Here is a 23,303-nt window from a genome sequence, read left to right as displayed (position 1 = left end):
TGTCCTTCTTGAGATATGGCGACCAGTATTGAACACAGTACTCCAGGTGCGGGCGCACCATTGCGCGATACAGCGGCATGATGACCTCCTTTGTCCTGGTCGTAATACCTTTTTTGATGATGCCCAGCATTCTGTTTGCTTTCTTTGAGGCTGTCGCACACTGAGCCGATGGTTTCAGTGATGTGTCGACCATCACCCCCAGGTCCCTTTCAAGGCCACTCACCCCTAGCAGTGTTCCCCCCCCCCCCCCCCCACTTTGTAGCCGAACATCGGGTTCTTTTTCCCTACATGCATGACCTTGCATTTCTCTACGTTAAAATTCATTTGCCACTTTTTTGCCCAGTCTTCCAGTCTCGTTAGGTCCCTTTGCAGGTCTTCACAGTCTTCCGTGTTTCTAACCCTGCTGTAGAGTTTGGTGTCATCAGCAAATTTGATAACCTCACATTTTGACCCCCGTCTCCAGATCATTAATAAATATATTGAACATTAGAGGTCCCAGCACCGACCCCTGTGGAACTCCGCTCGTGACCCATTGCCAGTCTGAGTATTGGCCCTTTACTCCAACCCTCTGTTTCCTGCCTGCCAACCAGTGTTTGATCCATCAATAGATATCCCCTTGCACCCCGTGGTTCCATAGCTTTTTAAGTAGCCGCTCATGGGGTACCTTCTCGAAGGCTTTTTGGAAGTCAAGGTAAATAATGTCTATGGATTCCCCCTTATCCATCTGGCTGTTTATTCCCTCAAAGAAGTACAGCAAGTTCCTGAGGCACGACCTTCCCTTGCAGAAGCCATGCTGGCTCGCCTTCAGTTGTCCATTGTTTTCTATGTGTTCGCAGATTGTGTCCTTTACCATTGCTTCCATCATCTTTCCCGGAACCGAGGTCAAGCTCACAGGCCTGTAGTTTCCCGGGTCACCCCTTGATCCATTCTTAAAGATGGGCGTGACATTTGCTATTTTCCAGTCCTCTGGGATCTCCCCAGATTTTAGGGAGAGGTTACGTATTTGGCGAAGTGTCTCTGCTATTTCATTTCTCAGTTCTTTTAGGACCCTTGGGTGGATGCCGTCTGGGCCCGGTGATTTGTCACTCTTCAGTCTGTCTATCTGTCTGAGGACATCCTCTTTGCTTACCTCTAGTTGTACCAGCCTTTCGTCGTGTTCTCCGTTTATAATCACCTCGGGTTCTGGGATATTGGATGTGTCCTCTCTGGTGAAGACTGACGTGAAGAATTTGTTTAACCTGTCAGCTATCTCTTTTTCCTCCTTTATCGCTCCTTTCCTGTCTCCGTCGTCCAGTGGTCCCACTTCCTCTCTGACTGGTTGTTTCCCTTTCACATACCTGAAGAAGGGTTTGAAGTTTCTTGCTTCTCCTGCCAGTTTTTCCTCATATTCACTCTTTGCTTTCCTGACCTCTCGATGGCATTTTTTCTGGTGTCTTTTGTGCTCTTCCTGGTTTTCCTTTGTTGGTTCCTTTTTCCATTTCTTGAAGGATGATTTCTTGTCACTTATCGCCTTTTTAACTTGTTATCCATGCTGGGTTTCTAGTTCGATTTTTTTTGCACCCTTTCCTAAACCTTGGGATGTACAGGTCTTGTGCCTCAAGCACTGTGCCTTTAAGCAGTGTCCAGGCTTCCTTTACGGTCTTCACCTTCCCTGAGCTGTTGCTGAGCTTTTTTCCTACCATTTTCCTCATGTCCTTGTAGTTTCCTTTTCTGAAGTTGAGTGCTGTCGTTGTGGTTCTTTTCACTTTTGATGTTCCCATGTTTAATTTGTACTGGATCATGTTGTGATCGCTGTTCCCTAATGGTTCTAGTACCACCACTTCCTTTGCGGGTCCCTCTAGCCCGTTGAGGATTAGGTCCAGAGTGGCATCCCCTCGCGTTGGTTCCGTGACCAGCTGCTCCATGAAACATTCCCTTATCGACTCTAGGAATTTAGTTTCTCTCGTGCAATTTGAGTGCCCAATGTCCCAGTCTATTCCCGGATAGTTGAAATCCCCCATAACCACCACCCTTCCACTTTTGCACACCTGCCTCAGTTCGGTCTCCAGGTCCAGGTTGTTTGTTTCTGGCTGTCCTGGAGGGCGATAGTACAGTCCTAACTTGATGTCAGCTCCTTCCCCTCCTGTCATGCCGATCTTTGTTTCCGTTCCATTTGTTCCTGGAATTTTGGCCCATAGAGACTCTACCTTATTGTTTGATTTCAGCGTGTTCTCTCCGGTAGATTCAATTCCCTCTTTGACGTATAGGGCAATACCCCCACCTTTTTGACCCACTCTGTCTCTGCTGTATAGCTTGTATCCCAATAGCACAGTATCCCAGACATTTTCCTCGTTCCACCATGTTTCCGTGATGCCGATGATGTCAAGGTTATCTTTTTGTGCCATAGCTTCCAATTTCTCCATCTTATTCCTTAGGCTCCTTGCATTCGTATACATACACTTGAGTTTGTGGCCTGTAACTTTCTTGCTTTTCCTCCCCTCTTGTGTTCCTTTTGATCCGTCAGGATTTCTTCCTTGCCTATGATCCAGTGAGTCTTCCCCGCAATCTTCCTGTGCGGTATCCTCTGGGTATACTGTTTCCCAAACCATCGACTCTTCAAGGTTTCAAGGTTTATTAAATATTTGATGGATCGCTATATCGTTATACAAAGCGATGTACATTAAAATACAATTAGATAAGATAATAAAAACATACAATTCATTAAAGTAATAATAACATACAATAAAAAAACGTTAGATTTTAGACAGGACCAACAACAATTGGGAGGAAAGGGAGGTTAAAGTTACATATCGTAAAAAGAGAAATACATTTAAGGATAGAACATCAAGGAGGTATTAAAATACTTGAAACGAAAAATTAAAAAATTTTTTTAAAAAAAATGGGAGAATTTGTTTTTTATTATTTATGTATTAAAAATTTTTTTAAAAAGATAAGTTTTAAGAGATTTCTTAAAAGAAGGAACATCTTTTTCGTTTTTTATATATTGGGGCAAAGAGTTCCACCATTGGGGGCCGACGACCGAAAACATTTCCAATCTACGGGTGCCTATAATTTTCAAAGATGGAATTACTAATAGGTTTTGGGAAGATGATCTGAGAGAGCGTGCAGAACAATAGGGAATTAGCATCTTAGAAATGCATTGTGGTTCTTTGAAGATCAAGTTTTTATAGATAAGTAGTAAAACTTTAAACTGTATACGTTGGCAAATTGGAAGCCAATGTGCATCTTTAAAGAGAGGAGTGACGTGATCGAATTTCTTGGCATCATAAATTAGTTTTATGGCCGAGTTTTGAACTATTTGCATTTGTCGTTTTTGCTTTTGGGTAACATTGAGCAACAAAGAGTTGCAATAATCCAGTTTTGATATAACCAAAGAATGAATTAAGATATTGCGAGATTTGAGTTCGAGAAATTTAGAAAGAGATCGAATTAAGCGCAATTTGTAGAAGCAGGTTTTAACTAGATTATTAATGTGATCTTTAAATTCCAGACTATCGTCAATTATTACGCCTAATATTTTCGTTTTGGGGACGATTTCAATGGGTTTATTGTTAAGTAGGAAAGAAGAATTTAGTCCTATATCTCTTTTCCAGTTAAAAATCATAGCTTTTGTTTTATTTATATTTAATGATAATTTATTATTGTTAAGCCAATTATGAACTTGTTTGAGTTTTACATTTAAAGATTTGATGTCTTCGTAATTTTCAGGATTAAATGGGTGAATTAACTGTATATCATCTGCGTATGAAAAAGCAGTGAATCCTATAGACTGGCACAGATTCAGTAATGGTGCAAGATAAATATTGAATAACAGGGGAGATAGGATTGAACCTTGAGGGATGCCAAAGGTTGTTGTATATTCTTCTGATTCTTCGTTGTTGAATTTGACATGAGAGGTTCGATTGGTAAGATAAGAAGAAAACCAATTAAGGACTTGATCACGAAAACCTATTGATTCTAATCTCCTGAGAAGTAAATCATGATCTATAGTATCAAATGCTGCAGAAATGTCCAGAGAAAATAAGACTACAGATCTGTGATGATCCAGAAAATAGTGAATGTTATTTATTAAGCCGATAAGGGAATGTTCTGTGTTATGGTGTTTGCGGAAACCTGTCTGATTGGGGTGTAATACATTAGTGGATTCTATGAAATCAGAAATCTGATTGAATATAAATTTTTCTGTCAATTTTGCTAAAAAAGCGATATTAGCGATTGGGCGATAGTTTAATGGATCATTTATACTGATTTTGTGATCTTTAAGTAGAGGAATAATGGTAGCGGTTTTCCAAATCATAGGTACTGTAGCAGATTGTAAGCTTTTTAGAATAATGGAGTGAATGAATGGACCTAAAAGATGAAAAAAAATTTTTAAGTAAAATGGATGTAGAATTTCCGATCCAGAGCTCTTTAAGTTTATTTGTGACATGAGAGATTTAATATCATTAAGTGAAGGGAGTTTGAAATTTGAGCATTTAGCAGAAAAAAGATGATCTTCAGAATGATCTATAGAGTTATTATTGCTTATATTAGAATTAAACGTATTTCGGATGTTGTAAATTTTTTGATTAAAAGCATCTGCTAAACCTTGTGCTTTTAAAAGCGGTGTCTGTTTTGTGGAATGTTTTGTATTTTGGGATGAGATAGATTTTAAAATGTTAAATAGAGCTGAAGAATTTTTAGCTTTATTAATTTTGTCTGTATAAAATTTTTTCTTAGACTGGTTAATTTTGAGTTTGTATATAGCAGCTTGTTCTTTAAAGATTAAAAGATTCTTTTGGGTCTTAGAATGACGCCATTTTCGTTCCAAAGCTCTGAGTTGTTTTTTTATTAGGTGTAATTCTGGTGTAAACCATGGATTAGATAATTTTCGTGCTGAGATCAATTTAGAGATTTTTGGAGCCTTAGTATCAAGAAAAGAGGTAAGGGAAGAATTCCAAAAGGAAAGGTGATCGTCAATTGTGGTTGGCATATCTTCTATGGTTGAGGGATCGAAAAAAGGTGCTATGTCAATATCATCTAACTTAGTGAGATTGCGAAATGAAATTATTTTAGGTTCAGTTTGCTTTTTATGAGATTTTAGAGTTGGAAAAGCTATATTTATAGAAATAAAGTAATGGTCGACTGTCGGCTTTCCCCTTCTTCCTAGTTTAAAAAGTCTCGATTTCTCGCTTGATGTTGCTTGCAAGTAGCCTTGTTCCATCTATACTGAGGTGGAGTCCATCTTTCCTGTATAGCTTGCTCTTCCACCAGAACGTCATCCAGTTGCGCATGAAGTGGAATCCTTCTTCCTTACACCAGCGCTTCATCCACGCGTTGACTGCTTGCAGCTCCATCTGCCTGTTCTCATCGGCCCTGGGTACCAGCAGGATCTCTGAGAACGCTACCTTCGGTGTTCTGGTCTTCAGCTTCCTTCCAAGCATCCGGAACTGGTCCTTCAGTCCTTCCCTGCTGTAGTCCATGTTGCTCACGTTGTTTGTCCCCACATTGATCACCACCACCATATCTTCCTCTTCTATGCTGTCGATGATCCTGTTGATGTGGCTCACTATATCTTCTATCTTGGCTCCCGGTAGGCAGGTCACCAGCTGATCCTGTCTTCCTCCCGCTATATGGCTGTCGACCTGTCTGATGATGGAGTCCCCCACGATGATCGCTGTCCTTTCCATCTTCTCATGTCTCTCGAGGTCCGTGTCCTCGGTGTATGTCCATCTCTCCAGCCATAGGTTAGTGTCTTCCTGTGGGTTCCCCCCACTGTTTCCAGGTCTCACTGCTGTGTCACCGATTTCTTCCTTGTGGTTGTCCTCAAGGTGGTCCTCCTTCACTGTAGATTTATCTTTCCACTGGTGCTGGTGATTCTCCATGGCCTCCCTATACGCCTCCTCGATGAACTTCTCTAACTCGCGGACTTCTTCCTCAATGGTATTCTCTGTCTTGAAGTCTTCTACCTCTCTGTCCTCCTCCTCTACTGCTCGAAGTGCTTCTTGTTCCTGTATTCTGCCTTCCAGGAGTCTAACTTGTTTCTTCAGGCCCTCCAGTTCCCTGCATCGTGCATACATAAGACCGCCTCCCAGAGGGGAGATAGTCGTACATATGGCAAACGGTGCAGAAAACTGGGTAGCTTAACATCCTGCTTCTGTCTGCTGTCTCCATTGCTGTCTGCATGTCGGTCTACTATCTGAAGTGGCTTCTCCCTGTTTCCTTTTGTAGTATCCTTGGTGTTACTGTGGGTCCCTCACCGCTTCCCGGTCTGCTGTCTGAAGTGGCTTCTCCCTGTTCCCTTTTGTAGTGTCCTTGGTGTTACTGTGAGGTCCCTCATCTGATTTGAGACCTGCTATCCTTGCTTGCTTGTTGCTTGTGTGTCCTCTGTGATTGCTCTCTGCTACTACTGTGTTGTAAAGCTACTGCTTGTCTGTCCTGTTGCTCTCATGGTACTTGCCTATGTGGGTGTCCTCTCTTAGCGCTTCTTTGCAGTGATGTATCCCTTCTTAAGGCCTTTAACCCTCGCCTTTGCGCACCAAATGGCTGGGCGCTGTTGGCTCCTCTCCTTTTAAGGAAGAGTTCTGGATTGGTGCTTCACTGATGTCAGAGATGGGCGGAGCTACCTCTCGCTACTGCCCCTCACTCTCTCCTGCCTCCTCTGACTCTTCTCCCCTCTTTTCTCTTGCCTCCCAACTCTCTCCTGCCTCCCCTGCTCTCTGGGCTCAGCGGTTTCAATTGCCATTGGCTCCTCCCCTTTTAAGGAGGAGTTCCGGATCAGTGTTTTGCTTATGTCGGATGGGCGGAGCTACCTCTTGCTGCTGCCCCTCACTCTCTCCTGCCTCCTCCAACTCTTCTCCCCTCTTGTCTAGAGGGACACTTAGCACCATATCGAGGAGAAGCCACTTATCACTTATCAAGCTTCTGTTTGAAATCAAATCTCCCCTGTCAGGAATATTTTAGGAATACTCTGGAAATGTTTTAGAATTCTTTGATGATTAGAACACCCGGTGTAACATGGAAAGGTGGACAGGAATAGTGACGCTTGCATCAGCAGCATCTGGAACCCTGGTGGCTCCTTTGGATAAGCATGTTGTTCAAGAACTCTCAACTAAAATACTTTCTTTAAATGGAAGCATATTGAAGCCTTCTCCTTTCTCAGGGGTTTCTTTAGACCCCGTTTTGAGAACACTTCTTCCTATTCGTGGGAATAATCGTGTTAATCGGTGAACAGGGATAATCCCCTTAGATGGCATGCTTTCCCCTTCTGGATTCATTAATCCCATGGCTCCTCCCATGAACCTTAAGAAATTGTTCTAATTGCAAAGTATCAATGAAAATGTAATCCATACTCTGATAACTTATTAAATATTTACATGGAAATTTTGAAAGCTACAGTCAAGGCTAACACTCTAGACTTTACAGCTAAAAATAAGCCTTTTGCCTTAATTGTGTGGCCATGGCCACATTGGAAATAGCATCACTTTTGCCCCACAAAAAGACATCTTTTTCTTAAAATAAAGCTTCATGATCAAGGATTTGTAACATTCACTAACACATGTTATTAAAAGAGTGGATCTAGTCTTCAAGAATCTTCAAGAAAAGCAATTAAATCGATATCAGGAGAAACCAGTTGATCCACCGCTTGTTCCATAGAAGCCTTTGTCTTAGATGGGAGGTAATAGGTATTTTTGTACAATCCCTCTGGAGGCTGAACTCGTGAGATCTTTCATCCTCTTTAGCTCGGCTGCAGGGCTAATAAAACTTGTTCCTTCCTCTCTAAGCTATCTGTCTGGTAACTTCCTGTCATGCGCAGTTTGTTCCTGCAACCTCGCTGCATGGGTGAAATCAGTTTCTTCTCGTGATTTGTTTTCAATTCCTAGTCTTTATTTGATTTGTTTTGCGGGTTTGCCTAAGTGCTGTGGATCAACTCTGTAGGAGTGATCCTTCGGCGGGAGATCACTGACATTTTAAATTTTGTCTGCTTCTGGAGGGTGCTCTGTAAGCTTAAACTGCAGTAGGCCCTCTGGACAGCCTGCAGATTGGATCGGGTCTCCAGGAGCCATCTTTCCCCTGGTTCCTTCTGCAAAGGGGTAGAGTGCAGCCTGTGAGGTTCTATGGAGGTACGCCGGGATCGGAACTGGACTGCGTGTCTTCCCTAATTTCCCTGAGGGGTCCTGGTGGTTGTGATCTGTGGTGACAGGGAAGGTGAGGTGGTCAGAAGACCTGAAAAAATCCAGTTTAATCACCTCCTGAGGTACTGATCTCCTTGCTTGTACTGTATATTGCAGGCTGCCATAGACTTTCATTGCAGTACATGTCTCTGTGAGTCACAGAATTTGGCAATTTTGGAGGGGTGCTGAAATTGGGGTTTTGGGTGGTTTCCCTGCATGCCCTGGTTCCCCCACCTGTAAAATTGCCATTTTTTGTGGTTCCCTGTGTTTTTCCTGGGCAGTTTTAGGGCAAAATCGGCACCCGCAGCGGCCATCTTGGATTTTCTTTGAGGTTTTCAAAAGCATATTTTTTGGACTTAGAAGCTTCATTTTTGTTCCAAACTTCACAGATGCCACCTCAGGACAGGATGGCATGGATTCATGCTTTAAATGTGGCGGATGGTTGATGGATTCACAACCATGTATCACGTGTGCCGTGGCCCACGAAGGGTGTGAACTATGTGTGGATTCTGCACCATCCTCTTCCGGAGAGGACCTGCTTTCTCCAATTCCACCAGAGATGCGATTCCAGTGTCCGGGACACCAAAATTGGGCAAGGAGGCAGGCTGTGTACCAGGAAGAATGGTCCCTGTCTGGACTAGCATTTGAGGCCATAGTGCGCCACTGGGGTCGTCCCACCTTCGATCTGATGGCGTCTTCAAAGAACAGGAAGGTGGACAGATTCTTCAGCCACTGATGGGAGGTCGGCAGAGAAGGAATCGACACTCTGGTTCATCCTTGGCCCGAAGGGAAACTTCTGTACATCTTTCCCCCATGGCTCATGATGGGGCGCATGCCTCGCCGGGTGTCCTCTCACAGGGGTCCAGCGATCCTTGTGGTTCCGGTCTGGCCCAGAATACCTTGTGAGGTTGAGCTCGGAGAGGGGTCTGCGTCTTCCTTGCCATCGGAGGTTACTCATGCTGCCAGCCTTTGTTCCTTTGGGTTCCTGGGTGGGGCTACCAGCCAGATAGCCTAGAGTGGAGGGAACAGGTTTTATTAGCCCTGCAGCCAAGGCTAAAGAGGATGCAAGGTCTCACGAGTTCAGCCTCCAAAGGATATTTACAAGAAGAAAGATTAGCAGAGGTAAGAAACCTAATCTTTCATTAGAAAAAGACAATGTTGCAGCATTATCTAATCCTAAAACTTCCTTGAGCTATTTCCTCAAAGTTTCAGATGAAAGCAAATAAATCATCGGAAAATTAACAAAACACAGATTTCTAGCTCTAGCTGTGTTTTTCATTATCTCTACCTTTAAATGCAAAATGCATGGGGTAGGCTAGATGCACTTCTCTTTACGAGAAGCTTGGAGCGATATGGGCACCAAAACTATGCCAGGGTACACCTGGCAGGGCCTCCGCGTGTGCAGATCACCGGACTTGATGGACCTAGGGTCTGTTCCGGAGATGGCGCTTCTTATGTTCTTATAGGGGCAGAAACTGCCTGAAAAGAAGAATAGGAGAAAAGGAGAAAATGTTTTTTCACTCAGAGAATAATGAAGCTCTGGAACGAATTGCCAGAGGTTGTGGTAAGAGCAAATAGCCTAGTTGGTTTTAAGAAAGATTTGGAAAATTTTATGGAGGAAAAGTCTATAGTCTGTTATTGAGAGAGACATGGGGGAAGCCTCTGCTTGCCCTGGTTCGGTAGCATGGAATGTTGCTACATCTTGGGTTACAAGCGTGAATACTATTCAAATTCTACTGTCTATTATTCAAAGTAATGAATGACACTGCCCCCACATATTTAAACAATCGCCTACACTGGAACAAAACAACCAAAGGAGAACTCAGACCCCCATTTACCCACCCCACCCCCATTCAAAGGTACACAGCGCAACCTACTAGCAACACAAGCAGCGAAACTTGATCACCCCATCTCCAACATGCTGACAACAACGACCGACCAGATCATTTTGAAAAGAAATCAAAACCCTGTTGTTCAAAAAATTTATCAAGAAATCATAACACATCTCCATGTCTATCCCCACTCTTGTATATTTTCCTTCAAAGTCTCAACCATATAAACAGCACCCTAATTTGTAATTTTCCTGGAAATGTCAAGTTTCAAGTTTATTTAAAATATTTGATATGATCGCAATATCCAAATCCAATGCAATTTACAAAGAATTAAAAAAATAAAAACTCAAACAAACAGGACACTGGAAATAATTATAACATAAAGATGCAGTTGAGGGGGGAGGGGTTAAAAAAAATTGAAGTAAATACAATTCCAAAATAAATGAAAAAGGATGGGTAAAGAGACAAAAGGTTAGGGAGCGTTACCCACTTAATTTCTTCTTTTGTAATCTGCCTAGAACTTCAAGGTACTGGCGGAATAGAAGTCACTAATGTAATGTTTTGGCTAGGTACTAGGGACCTGGATTGGCCACTATGCGAACGAGCTACTGGGCTTGATGGACCATTGGTCTGACTCAGTAAGGCTATTCTTATGTTATGTCTACTGTTGGTATAGATACTCGGTCCATGGCTTTATGTTTCCCTATATTGTAAGTAAATCAGAAAAAAGTACCTTATATAAATGATCTATTCTATAGTACTCTCGTTAGTTTTCTGTCACCTCAAATCTACTTGGATCTTCTAGAGTCTCCCAAGGGGCACAACCTGAAATTCAGATGGGGCCCCACCCAGGAACCCTGACAACCCTTGAACCCAACCTAAGGGAACAAGTATGGAATTCTTAGTGAGTCTGGTCAAATATAGTAATCCAGTTTACCAGTAACTGAAGAGGCAATCTGTGAATCGGACAAAACAGATGGGTGGGAGTTCAGCCTCCAGAGGAGATTTACAAGAAGGAAGATTAGCAGAGGTAAGAAACCTAATTTTTCATTCTTGTATAAACCCTCTGGAGGCTGAATTCGTGGGACATATCAAAGCAGTCACAATTCTCAGGGGGCGGCCCGATGAACTCGCCGCCAAAACAGAAGTGCCAAGGCCGCATCACCCATAGCTGCCACATCAAGCTGGTAAAACCTGGTAAAGGCATGAATCGAAGCCCACATGGCTGCCCTACAAATCTCAGGTGAAACCGCCAGAGACGCCGCAATGGAGGAAGCCAAGCCTCTGGTACACCCCTTTAGCCATGCTCAACAGCCATATGCCGTTTGGTGTAAGCCCTTTGAGGGAGCTGGAAAAGCTTCCAATGATATCAGAGCTGGGCCCAGATCTTGCATGCAAGAACACAGACTCACTCCAGTCCAGGTCTCAATTTTGGCACTCTGTGGATAGCGGCCATAGCTCCTGCCAGCATCAAATGCCCAGGTATGCAGTTTCCCTGCTTTACAATACTTCTAATCTATCTGAGACTGCTCCTAACCCAGTTAGAGAACTGTGTATCAGTAGAAAAGTGCCTTATTTGGCCAAGGTGATGGGATAGAAATATGAATACAAACATCATTGCTTTGTCAGTTGAATTATTGAGGAGATATGGCTGCAAAGTGCTCTTATAGGGAATAGTTCTCAGAACTCATTCTCTGTCTCCATCTGCTGGTTGGAGGACTTAACCCACATATTCTGGACTGGTCTGATCTGATAGACCTAAAGAAAATGAAATTACCAGGTAAGGCAGAATTTATTTTTCATTTTTATTTTATTGACCATATTTCTGAAAAAGGTCTACTGTGCTGTTTTCATGTGACTGACACTGTAACATATTGTTATTACTAAATTTTAATATTCCTATCTGCAAATTTACCTCATTGTTTTAGCTATGTTTTATGTTGACATTTGGTCATATTATTATTGTTATGCTATTCCTACAATATAAGTTGTTTATGTCAAAAGCAATATCTGTTGTATATCACATTGGGTGAATCTCTTCATAAAGATGATTAATACATCCTAATAAGTACATAAATAAATAACTAGATTCAGTAATCTTTAATCACAAGGCACTTGATTCAGGAACCTTATAGAGAGTGTATCAGGATGGAATAATGACATTAGGCTCCCAATGCAGATTTTCAGGGCACGAGAGTGTGGCCTGGGTGGACAGTCATATGGGGACAGCTAAGGACATGGGCGATAATGAAACAGACTAACAAGAGACACAGGGGCACAGCAACACAAGTTAGTTGGTTTTATTCTTATTTCTTCTATTCATACCTAGCATCTTCTGGGGAATCTGCCATGATGTGATAAACTCTGTCCTCGGTCACTATATCCAGAGAATTCTCCTTTTCATGAATATCCAGGATTCCTCTGAAAGTTCCAGAACAGAATGATGAAATGAAGGGAACAAGACTCAGTAGCACAAAACTGGGCATATGCTGTTAGTAAGAAGAACACCAGCAGACAGGAAGGCTGTTGGTTTCCAAATTCAAGCTCAGGACAAGTCACAATCTAGGTACAGTTGGAAGGTTCTTATCCCAATCTAAGTAGGAGAGCAGAGAAGTGGCCTAATGCATAGAGCCACAACCAGGGAAGCCAGGGTCCTCTTTAACTATTTTGATTGCTGTTGCTATTAATTATTTCTATATGCAGTATTGAACAGAGTCACGAAGGAGACAGACCCTGCTTGAAGGATTGATTGGATTATAAACTCTCTCAAGCAGGGACTGTCTCTTACATGTTTCATGTACAGTGCTGTGTACATCTAGAAGTGCTAGAAGTAGTAGTAAAAGTAGTAAATCCCACTGTGGCTTCTTGCCACCTTGGGAAAGTCACTTAACCCTCCATTCCTTTAGGTGCAAATGTAGACTGAATCTCCCAGGGATAGGAAAATACCTGAATGTAATTCATCTTGAAAAAAATGTGAGCTAAATAAGAACAGAAGAACAGTCATACTGGGTCAGATCAATGGTCCATCTAGCCCAGTATCCACAGTGCCAGTCCAGGTCACAAGTACCTGGCAAAAAGTTTCAAGTTTATTATAAAATTTGATTTATCGCTTATTCCAAATTCTAAGCGATGAACAAATCCATAAAATCACAAAATTGGGGGAACAAACATAACTAACAAAAAAAACCTAAATCTTACAAAATATAATAAAGATTAATTTTATTCCCAAATAGTAGCAACATTTCATGTTAATGATCCCAGGGGCCCCAAGTTTCTCTCAATATCACACTATGGACTTTACCTCCAGGAACTTGTTCAAACCTTTCTTAAACCCAGCTATACTAACTACTGTAACCACATCTGAGTTCCAGAGCTTAACTATTTTTTGAGTAAAAAGTATTTCCTTCCATTTGTTTTAAAAGTATTCCCATTGTGTGTCCTTTAGTTTTTGTAGACTTCAATCATATCCCCCCTTAGCTGTCTCTTTTCCAAGCTGAAGAGCCCCAGTCTCGTTAGTTTTTCATCTTATGAGAGAACTCCCATCCTCTTTATCATTTTGGTCACTCTTTAAATATTTTCTAATTCCGCTACATCTTTTTTGAGATATGGAGACTAAAGGTGAGGCATATCATGAAGTGAAACACAGGCATTATAATATTCTGGTATTACTTACTACCCTTTTCCTAATTATTCATAGCATCCTGTTTGCTTTTTTTGCTACACCTTTTTCTTGGGTAACTGACTCCTAAGGTGGACCCTAGCATCTGGTAACTATGATTTGGGTTATTCTTCCCTATGTGCATCACTTTGCATTTGTCCACATTAAATTTCATCTGTCATGTGGACACCCAGTCTTCCAATTTCCTAAAGTCTTCTGCAATTTTTCACAGTCTTCATGTGTTTTGTGTCATTTGCAAATTCAGGAATCCTATATAATAAAACCCTAGAGCGCTCATGCGCTCTTGAAATTTCGTGATCCCTGCCGCCGTGATTTCTGATCCGTGGCAGCCAATCCGGCGGCAGGGAAAATTCTGGCCACTCCCCTCCTCCTGCCTTCACTCACCATGGAAGCCAGGCAAGCTCTCTCCCTGCGTCCCGCCCTAACTCGCCGCTGCCGCCAATGCCACTGCTGATCCTCCTCTAAAGAGCAGCCTGCAATGGTGTCCAGCTTTAGCGAACCTCGCAGGCCGCTCTCCACCCTCGGTAACACGTTCCCTCTGACGCATGGGATCGCGTCAGAGGGAACGTGCTATCGAGTTGGAGAGCGGCCTGCGAGGTTCGCTAAAGCCAGACACCATCGCAGGCTGCTCTTTAGAGGAGGATCAGTCACCACGGGGATCGTGAGAAGAGCCGCCGGAAAAAAACCTCCAGCCGCAGCAGGCCAGCCGGTGGGAAGGGGGAGGGGCCGAACAGAAAAGGGCAGCTCACGGTAAGAGAAGGGAATGGGGGGTGGGGAAAAATGCTGCTACTGCTTCAGCAGGGACCTGGAGGGGAAGGGAAATACCGCTGCTGCTTCTGCAAAGGAAAGTGGTGAGGGGGAGAGAAGGGAATGGGGGGTGGGTGGGGGGAAATGCTGCTACTACTTCACAGGGATCTGGAGGGGAAGGGAAATATCACTGCTGCTTCTGCAAAGGAAAGTAGGGGGGGAAGAAGGGTATGGGGGGTGGGGGAAAATGCTGCTACTACTTCACAGGGACCTGGAGGGGAAGGGAAATACCGCTGCTGCTTCTGCAAAGGAAAGTGGTGAGGGGGAGAGAAGGGAATGGGGGGTGGGTGGGGGGAAATGCTGCTACTACTTCACAGGGATCTGGAGGGGAAGGGAAATATCACTGCTGCTTCTGCAAAGGAAAGTAGGGGGGGAAGAAGGGTATGGGGGGTGGGGGAAAATGCTGCTACTACTTCACAGGGACCTGGAGGGGAAGGAAAATACCGCTGCTGCTTCTGCAAAGGAAAGTGGGGGGGGGGAGAGACAGAAAGAAATACAGATAGACAAAGGGTGCCAGGGAGAGAGAGAGAAAAATAGCAGGAGGGAGAGAGACAGGAAGAAAGAGACAGGAGCAGAGAGAGAGACATAAATAAAGAAAGGCAGACAGGCATATATTCTAGCACCCGTTAATGTAACGGGCTTAAACACTAGTCATATTATAAAGCCATGGTAGTGATTCTCCCATGGCAAATGCACCAAAGCTCATAGGAATGCTTCAGTGCATTTGCCGAGGGGGTCTCACTAAAGCAGCACCTCACTCATCTTTCCAATTTCCAGAGCATTTTTGTAAATATGTTAAATAGCATCAATTCTCATACTGATCCCTGTGCTACTCCACTATTTATCCTCCTCCATTGAGAAAAATGACCATTTAACTCTACCCAATAACCAATTCCTAATACACAACTGAACATTGCTTCCTGTCCTATGACAGTTTAATTTCCTCAGGAACTTTGTCAAAAGCTTTCTGACAAATCTAGATACACTACATCAATCGGCTCTCATGTTTATTCACACCTTCAAAGAAGTCAAGCATCTTGGTGAGACAAGATGTCCCTCGGCTGAACCCATGCTGACTATCCTATTAACCCCCCCCTTTACAAAACCACGATAGCGGTTTTTAGCACAGGCTGGCACGCTGAATGCTCTGTGCTGCTCCCAATGCTGAACTCTTAAGTGTTGGGAACAGCACAGAGCATTCAGTGCTGCACTAAAAACTGCTATCACAGTTTTGTTAATGGGGGGATAAATTATGTTTATCTACAAGTTCCAATAGGATAGAAAACAAACTCATATCGAGTGAATTTTATTACCAGACCTCAAACACCCAAGGCACTGCTTTTTAATTTTTTCGTGCCTTTACTGGGGTGATGTGTTCATCATTAGTCTTGGTAAAGTGATGTGTGCAAATTTATTTCTAGTTTATTTTTAACAAGCTCTATAAAATTGTAAAGTGCTATAGAAGGAAGGCACTTAGCTTTATGTCCGCCTGGTGCTTGTCTTTTTGTTCAGGAACTGGTTCCTTCACCAGAAACTGGTGTATGTATTCAAGGAGGCATAGCCCCTGACGAAACCAAGAGTGAAATGGTTGGGCAGCCATCGGGCATAAAGATAAGTGCCTTTTTTCTATAGCACTTTACAATTTTATAGAGCCTATTAAAAATAAATTTGCACACGTCACTTTACCAAGATCGATGATGAACACATCACCCCAGTAAGGGCACAAAAAAATTAAAAAGCTGTGCCTTGGGTGTTTGAGGTCTGGTAATAGAATTCACTTGATATGAGTTTGTTCTCTATCCTATTTGAGCTAATTTATTGAATATCTCTGAATTTTTTCTTTATTCAGTCTATCTACATGTTCCACAATTTTATTTTATTTTTATAATTGTTTCCATTATTATGCCTGGCACAGAATTCAGACTTACCAGTCTGTAATTTTCCTGATCTCTCCTGGAACCCTTTTTAAAAATCGGCATAATGTTGGCCACCCTCCAATCTTCAGGTACCACAGACAATTTTAGCGACAGGTTACAGATCATTAACAGCAGGTAAGCAATTTCATGTCTGAATTCTTTTAGTACCCTGGGATGTATACCATCTGGTCCAGATGATTTATCACTTTTTAACTTGTCAGTTTGACTTAGTACATCTTCCAGATTCACTGAGATTTCTTTCAGTTCCTCCACATCATCACACTTGAAAACCATGTCTGGTTCAGGTAGATCTCTTACATCTTTTTCCATAAAGACCAAAGCAAAGAATTCATTTAGTCTCTTCGCTATGGGCTTATCCTTCTTGAGCGCCCCTTTGGCTCCTTTATCATCCAACAGTCCCACGGATTCCCTCACAGGTTTTCTGCTTCTGATGTACCTAAAAAAATTGTTGCTCTGAGATTTTGCCTCTTGGGAAAGTTTCTCTTCATATTCTTACTTAGCTTTCTTTATCAGTGATTTGCATCTAACTTGCCGGTGCTTGTGTCTTTTCTTATTTTCTTCATTTGGATCCTTTTCCCATTCTTTAAAGGATGTTTTTCTGGCTCTTAATAACCTCTTTCACTTCACCTTTTAACCTTGCTGGCTCTTGTTTTCTCTTCTTTCCACCTTTGTTAATAAATGGAATACATCTGGTCTGGGCTTAAATGATGGTATTTTAAAATAACATCCACATAGTTTACAGTCCTAACCTTTGCCACTGATCCATCCTAGAAGCACAGACTAGATATATTCCATGTATTAAAAAAGGAGAAAGGAAGATCAAACAGCAGCCAGCATGGTTAACGAATGAGGTGAAGGAAGCTATTAGATCTAAAAGAGAATTCTTCAGAAAGTGGAAGAAGGATCCGAATGAAAATAATTGTAAACAACATAAGGAATGTCAAGTAAAATGCAAAGCGCTAATAAGGAAGGTGAAGAGATGTTGAAAAAAAGACTGTGCTGAAAGCAAAAACACAGTAAAAACATTTTTAGGTATATTAAAAGCAATAAGCTGGGAAGATTGGTTGGACCATTAGACAACCAGAGGATAAAAGGGGCTCTCAGAGAAGACAAGGACATAGCATTGAGATTAAATTAATTATTTGCCTCGATCTTCACTGAGGAAGATATGGGAGAGATACTGGTGCCAGAAATTATATTCAGTTCTGATGAATCAGAGAAACTCATACAAATCTCTGTAACACTGGATGATGTAATGGGTCAATTTAACGAACTGAACAGTAGCAAATCACCTGGACCAGATGGTATACATCCTAGAGTGCTGATAGAATTGAAAAATGAACTTGCAGACTGAAGGGTGGCTAACGTGACACCAGTTTTTAAAAAGGGTTCCAGAGGTGATTTGGGAATTTATAGACTGGTGAGTCTAACATCAGTGCTGGGCAAAATGGTATGACTATTATAAAGAACAAAATGACAGAACATATACGTAAGCATGGATTAATGAAAGAAAGTACAGGCTACGTTGCTCTCACTTTTTGTGTGGTGGTATTGCTTGTTGACACAGAAAAAATAGAGGACACCATCCTGACTGTGTTACTGAGGTTGATGACCCCCAATTTAGGTGTTCTGTTGAAACACTGCCAATGTTGGGTTCCTCATTAAAGTTTGTCTACAAACCCACTCTTTGTTGTTTTGCTTCATTTTCTGTGCCTTGGATTCCCTCTCCTTTGTTGTTTCTGTCTTTAGTCAGTTGTAATCTCAGCTGAAAATTCATCTTGATTTAGGAGCTTAGGAATGCCATTAATTTTCCTAGATCTACAAGAGTCTAGCGCTAAAAATCAGTGCTAAGCTTCTAACTCTGATTTATATGTAGGTCAAAGATTACATTTGGGCCCTGCTATTTTCCATGACACATTTATCCTGAAGAGATATGAAAGCCATTGGCACAGTTCATGCTGCATGAGGAAGTTACAGAGAGAGTGTTGACATGTTCTGAGAAAGATTTTGACTGTTTATTTTTCCTGCCTGGCTACAAAGTCTTCTTACAGGAGTAGAAAGAAAGAAGGATCACTCACTTCACATTCCTTATGTCGATCGTCCCTTTCAACTTCTCCTCACTGTCATTCTCAAAATACATCAACTTCATTTCCCGTAGCACAAACCATCGTCGTTTCCAGTTTCTTCGGGAAAGAGTAGACATACCACCTCCCTTCTTGTTCATCCAACCGGACTTCAGAGCCTCCTGCTTAGTTCGGAACCACATGAAGGTCTCGTTCTTCAGCACACACCAGCACCGTCTCCAGGAGTTCATCAAACCACCTGGGGAATGAATAGAGAAAGGAGAGTGTTATGCTATGAGTTGGAGACATGGAAACGGTGTGAAAGCAGTCATCCTTTCATTATCATTGCTAAGCCAAGTCATGACAGTGCTGTGTCCACCAGCATCTAAAGGAAGTGAACAAAACATCAGGCAGCTATTATGATGTGCAAAATTTTCATGGGGCATATAAACCTGAGCTCTAAAATCATATGACTCATTATCACTGGGGATAATTTCAAATAAGGAATTAAGACTGTCTGAGATAAGTCTAATGGAAGAGTACTTTTCACTGTTTTCCACTTTAAAGTTATTAAGAGTGTAACAGAGAGGTATTTTGTGAGATAATTTCAAATAACGCACACTGGCCACAATGAATGACACACTTGTATGTACACTGCAACAAATTACCAACAGGAACCACTTGTATTCTAAGAAAAGCTGCTAAAGGGAAGCAATTTAGCAAAAAGGCAAGGTTTATCCCCAGATCTAACCATGCTCCCGAAGCGCCTCTGGTCGCACTTTAAGATAGACTACACAAATTTTTAACTAAGCAAAGGATGTTCATTTTAAGACATGCCTACTAGGAGCTTCTCTGACATCACATCCTGTTTCTGCATGGGCAGAGCAGATCAGAAGGAAAGCGTCAGACCAGGCTGTAGCAGCAAATGTGCATGGCAGCCATTGCTGTAGAACAATAAAAGACCATCTTTAAGGTAGACCAGTACAGGTGAGGAGCTTGTGATCTCAAATTGTGGGTGAGGGTAAAGATGCTGGATCATGCCAAGGACAGATATTTTAAAAGAAGAAGACATAGCAGCAATTAAAGCTTTATCAAAAACAAATTATCTAGTGCCAACGGTATCCCAATTGAATTAATCAAAGGCTCGGAAGGTGCTATTATGAACCTCATGTGACTGTGTAAACAGATTTGGAAGGAGAAAACATGGCCAATTGATCGGAGAAGATCACTGTTCATACCTGTGCCAAAGAAAGGTGATGCAAAGGACTATAATAACTATAGAATGATTGCATTAATTCCACACACCAGAAAATATGATTGAAAATAATACTGCAAAGGTTACACTCATACGTTGGTTTCAAAAAAGGCCGAGGAACAACAGACATAATTGCCAATGTTAGATGAATATTGGAGAAGAGCAAAGTACACCAAAAGCCTCTATACTTTTGCTTCATGGACTACATTACAGCAAAGCTTTTGACTGTGTGGATCATGATAAACTATGTGCAAATGGGAATATCTCATTACTCAGCTGATGAAGAGCCTCTATGACAATCAAGAAGCTGCAGTGAGAACAGAATATGTCAACACTGATTGGCTTCCAATAAAACATGGTGTCAGGAAAGGAAGCATCTTGTCACTTTACCTGTTCAACATTTAAGGCAAAGCCATCTTCAGAAAAGCAAATTTGGAAGGAGAGTGTTTGTTTCAAAGTTAGTGGCTGAAATATAAGCAACCTGCAGATGATACAGTGATGTTGCATATGATGATGCAGATGATACAGTGCTCATCACCAGCAGCAAAGAAGACTTGCTGTATCTACTGAGAAAAGTCAAAGCTAAAAGTCATAGCTTGAGATTAGAGCTGAACATAAACAAGTTGAAGATCATGAACATGGAGAGTGGTGAAAATTTTGAACTTGAAGGTGATTGAAAGCCTTTACAATTTCTATTCTATCTCCTGGGCTCTTTTGTAAACAAGCAACTAGCATAGAAGAAATATTCCGCAGAATAGCACTTGGTTGCTCTTCATTGAAGGCTCTCAACAAAGTATTCAAAAGTAAGGAAATAACACTCCAAATGAAAATCAGACTTGTCCACGCTCTCATTTTCTCCGTGGTCAATTGCATATGCAAAAGCTGGACACTACAGAAAGAAGATAGACTCACTTGAGCTTTGGTGTTGGAGAAGGATTTTATGCTAACAAATCGGTTCTAGAAGAGATCAAACCGGCTATGTTACTCAAAGCCCAAATGATGAATTACGACTGCCTTATTTTGGTCATAATGTCAAAAGAGAAAGATCATTGGAGAAGGACATCATGTTTGGGAAGATCGAAGTAACCAGGCAAAGAGGGCGACCTGCAAACAGATGGCTAGACACATTGAAAATAATCATGGGGATAACACTGGATGACCTTACTGGACTAGCACAAAAAAGTTGCTAGGACTCAAGCATGAGTTAATGGCACCTAACTAAGCATATTTCTCCTGTCCCTCCTCTCCTATGGAGTATAAATATACAGGTCTTCCACTATCTTCTCATTACCCAGACAAAGAATTAAATCAGATTTGTTTGGCATGTTTTACCTTTTGGTAAATCTATTAAGAATTGGGAAGGAAGATTCAGATACTCGCAGTAAAAACAAAAAAAAAGATATCTTCCAAGTCTCTTGTGTCCAATAACCCCTTCAATATTTACAAATATTAATCAAATGGACCTCAACTTCCATAAAGGAATCAAGACTCAGGAAGAACACATTTACACTAAAGAGTCTAAACTCTTTTTTATCTTAGGTCCGCTCTGGAAACAGGTTAAAGAGAAAAAACTCCCTACTCTTCATTGAGGGAGACAAAGTCTTTAGCCATAACACCGAGCTAAATAGTTTAATAATGTAATGAAGGAGTACTAAACACAAACATGTGAATAAGGTTACACAAATGTACCTGGGGATAGCAAAAAACCCCAACAACCCTCAAACGGAAATGGAACCAAAAATCTCGCTGTATTTAGCTTTCAAAAGAATAGATGCCAAACCCCCACAGTCTGTCTACCACTGGTCAAGCGATGATTGTAATCCTTCCTGTGGTCAAAGTTGCACATCTTCCAAAATCCAGTTCACCAGGTTACATACAATAATCTCAACAAGAGTTCCTACAGGCCTTTGTTTCGCCAACCTACGTCAGGAGAAAACCTCCTCACACTACATGTGCAAAACCATGTTGCCTTGGATCTTGTAACCTATTGGATTCCAGGAAGTTCATTATCCTTTCCTTCAGCAATGCTTCCATTACTTTTCCAATAACCAAAGTGAGGCTTACTGGCCTGCAGTTTCCTGCTTCTTCTCTGTCACCACTTTTGAGAAGAGGGACCACATCTGCTCTTCTCTAATCCCACTAACTTCTCCTGTCTCCAAGGATTTATTGAACAGATCTTTAAGGGGACTCACCAAAATGCAATATATATCTCACATATATCAAAACATGTATCCTAGATGCTCATAAAGGACTTAAAAACATAGCAAGTGCCACATAAGATACAGTATATGTTTAAAATCAACCATTACTAATCTAATCTAATAAAATGATAGGCCGCGCATGCGCACTAAAAAAACGTGTTCCCTGATCCCGTCGCGGAAACACGACTGCGCATGCGCGCCCATGGCTCTCTGGCGCTTATGCTCAAGCCGCCACCATGGCTCCTCTATCGAACCGCACCAGGATCGAGAGAGGAGCTGCAGCGGCGGCTTTCAACTAAAAAAAAAAAAAGTTACACAGCTGGGGGTAGCCGCGAGGTTGCAGCGGCCTTCCTCACCCCGACTCTCACTGTGCACGGAGCCGCGACGACGGGTTTGAAGAAAAAAAAAAAATAAAGGGAGCCGTTAGCCTTTAAGCAGCTCCCTCTTAATTTAAGGTAAGTCGGCAGCTTTCAATTTAAACACGGGCGGGCGGCCCGCAGACAGAAGGCTGCCGAAGCCGAAACAAAGCTTCCCGGGGGGGAGGACGGCACGGCAAGCGACGAGGAGGAGAAAGTGGGAGCAGGCCGCAGAGGCTGTCGGTGCCTGCAGGCCGCGGCGGCTTTAGGCAGATGTCGGCATGGGAAGAAGTGCTGATGGAGGGGGGCAAAAAAAGGAAGGGAGGTCTACTGCTGGACAGGGGAAGAGGTGCTGATGGAGGGGGGAGCAAAAAAAGGAAGGGAGGTCTGCTGGACAGGGGAAAAAGAAAATAGATACTGCTGGACAGGGGAAGAGGTGCTGATGGACGGGTGGGGGGGGCAAAAAAAAGGAAGGGAGGCCTACTGCTGGACAGGGGAAACAGAAAAGAGGTACTGCTGGACAAGGGAAGAGGTGCTGATGGACCGGGGGGGGGGAAGGGGAAGGAACGGAGGACTAATGCTGGACAGGGGGAGCAGGAAACAGGTACTGCGTGGTGGACAGCAGAGGAAAAAGAAAGACAGAAAGAAAGAAATACAGAAACAGGCTAAGGAGAGAGAGAGAGAGAAAGAAAGAAATACACACACACACATATTCTAGCACCCGTTAATGTAACGGGCTTAAAGACTAGTAATATATAAACTCAAAAAAGTATGAATGCAAAAGCATAAGAAAAGTCCATTATAAATAAACAATGTGATGTAATATATATCACATTGGTCTGGCACCCCCTCCCCCCCCAATTGGTCTGGCACCCATCTTCTTCCCTATGCTCCCCCCACAGTCTGGCATCTCTGTCTTCCCTTCATCGTCTTCTCCCCACTCTCTGTTCCCAATTTCCCTTTAGCGTCTTCTCCCCACTCTGCCTTCCGCATTTCCCTTTAGCTTCTTCTCCCCACTCT

General features: G+C 42.4%; 1 protein-coding gene across 1 annotated transcript in view; it reads right to left on the bottom strand.

Annotated features, from left to right (window-relative positions):
- The window catches only part of LOC117360428 (unconventional myosin-X-like), a 483,786-nt gene that overhangs the window by 246,595 nt on the left and 213,888 nt on the right, over positions 1-23,303 (bottom strand). Inside the window, exons 26-28 of the mRNA XM_033944140.1 lie at positions 20,700-20,702; positions 18,487-18,730; positions 12,311-12,406 (exon numbers count right to left, since the gene is read on the bottom strand). Coding sequence (XP_033800031.1) covers positions 12,311-12,406; positions 18,487-18,730; positions 20,700-20,702 — 343 coding nt within the window. The remainder of the gene's footprint in view (positions 1-12,310; positions 12,407-18,486; positions 18,731-20,699; positions 20,703-23,303) is intronic.

This window comes from Geotrypetes seraphini, chromosome 5 (assembly GCF_902459505.1).
Source record: "Geotrypetes seraphini chromosome 5, aGeoSer1.1, whole genome shotgun sequence".
Classification (NCBI taxonomy): domain Eukaryota; kingdom Metazoa; phylum Chordata; class Amphibia; order Gymnophiona; family Dermophiidae; genus Geotrypetes; species Geotrypetes seraphini.
This window is presented reverse-complemented; position numbering and strand designations above follow the sequence as displayed.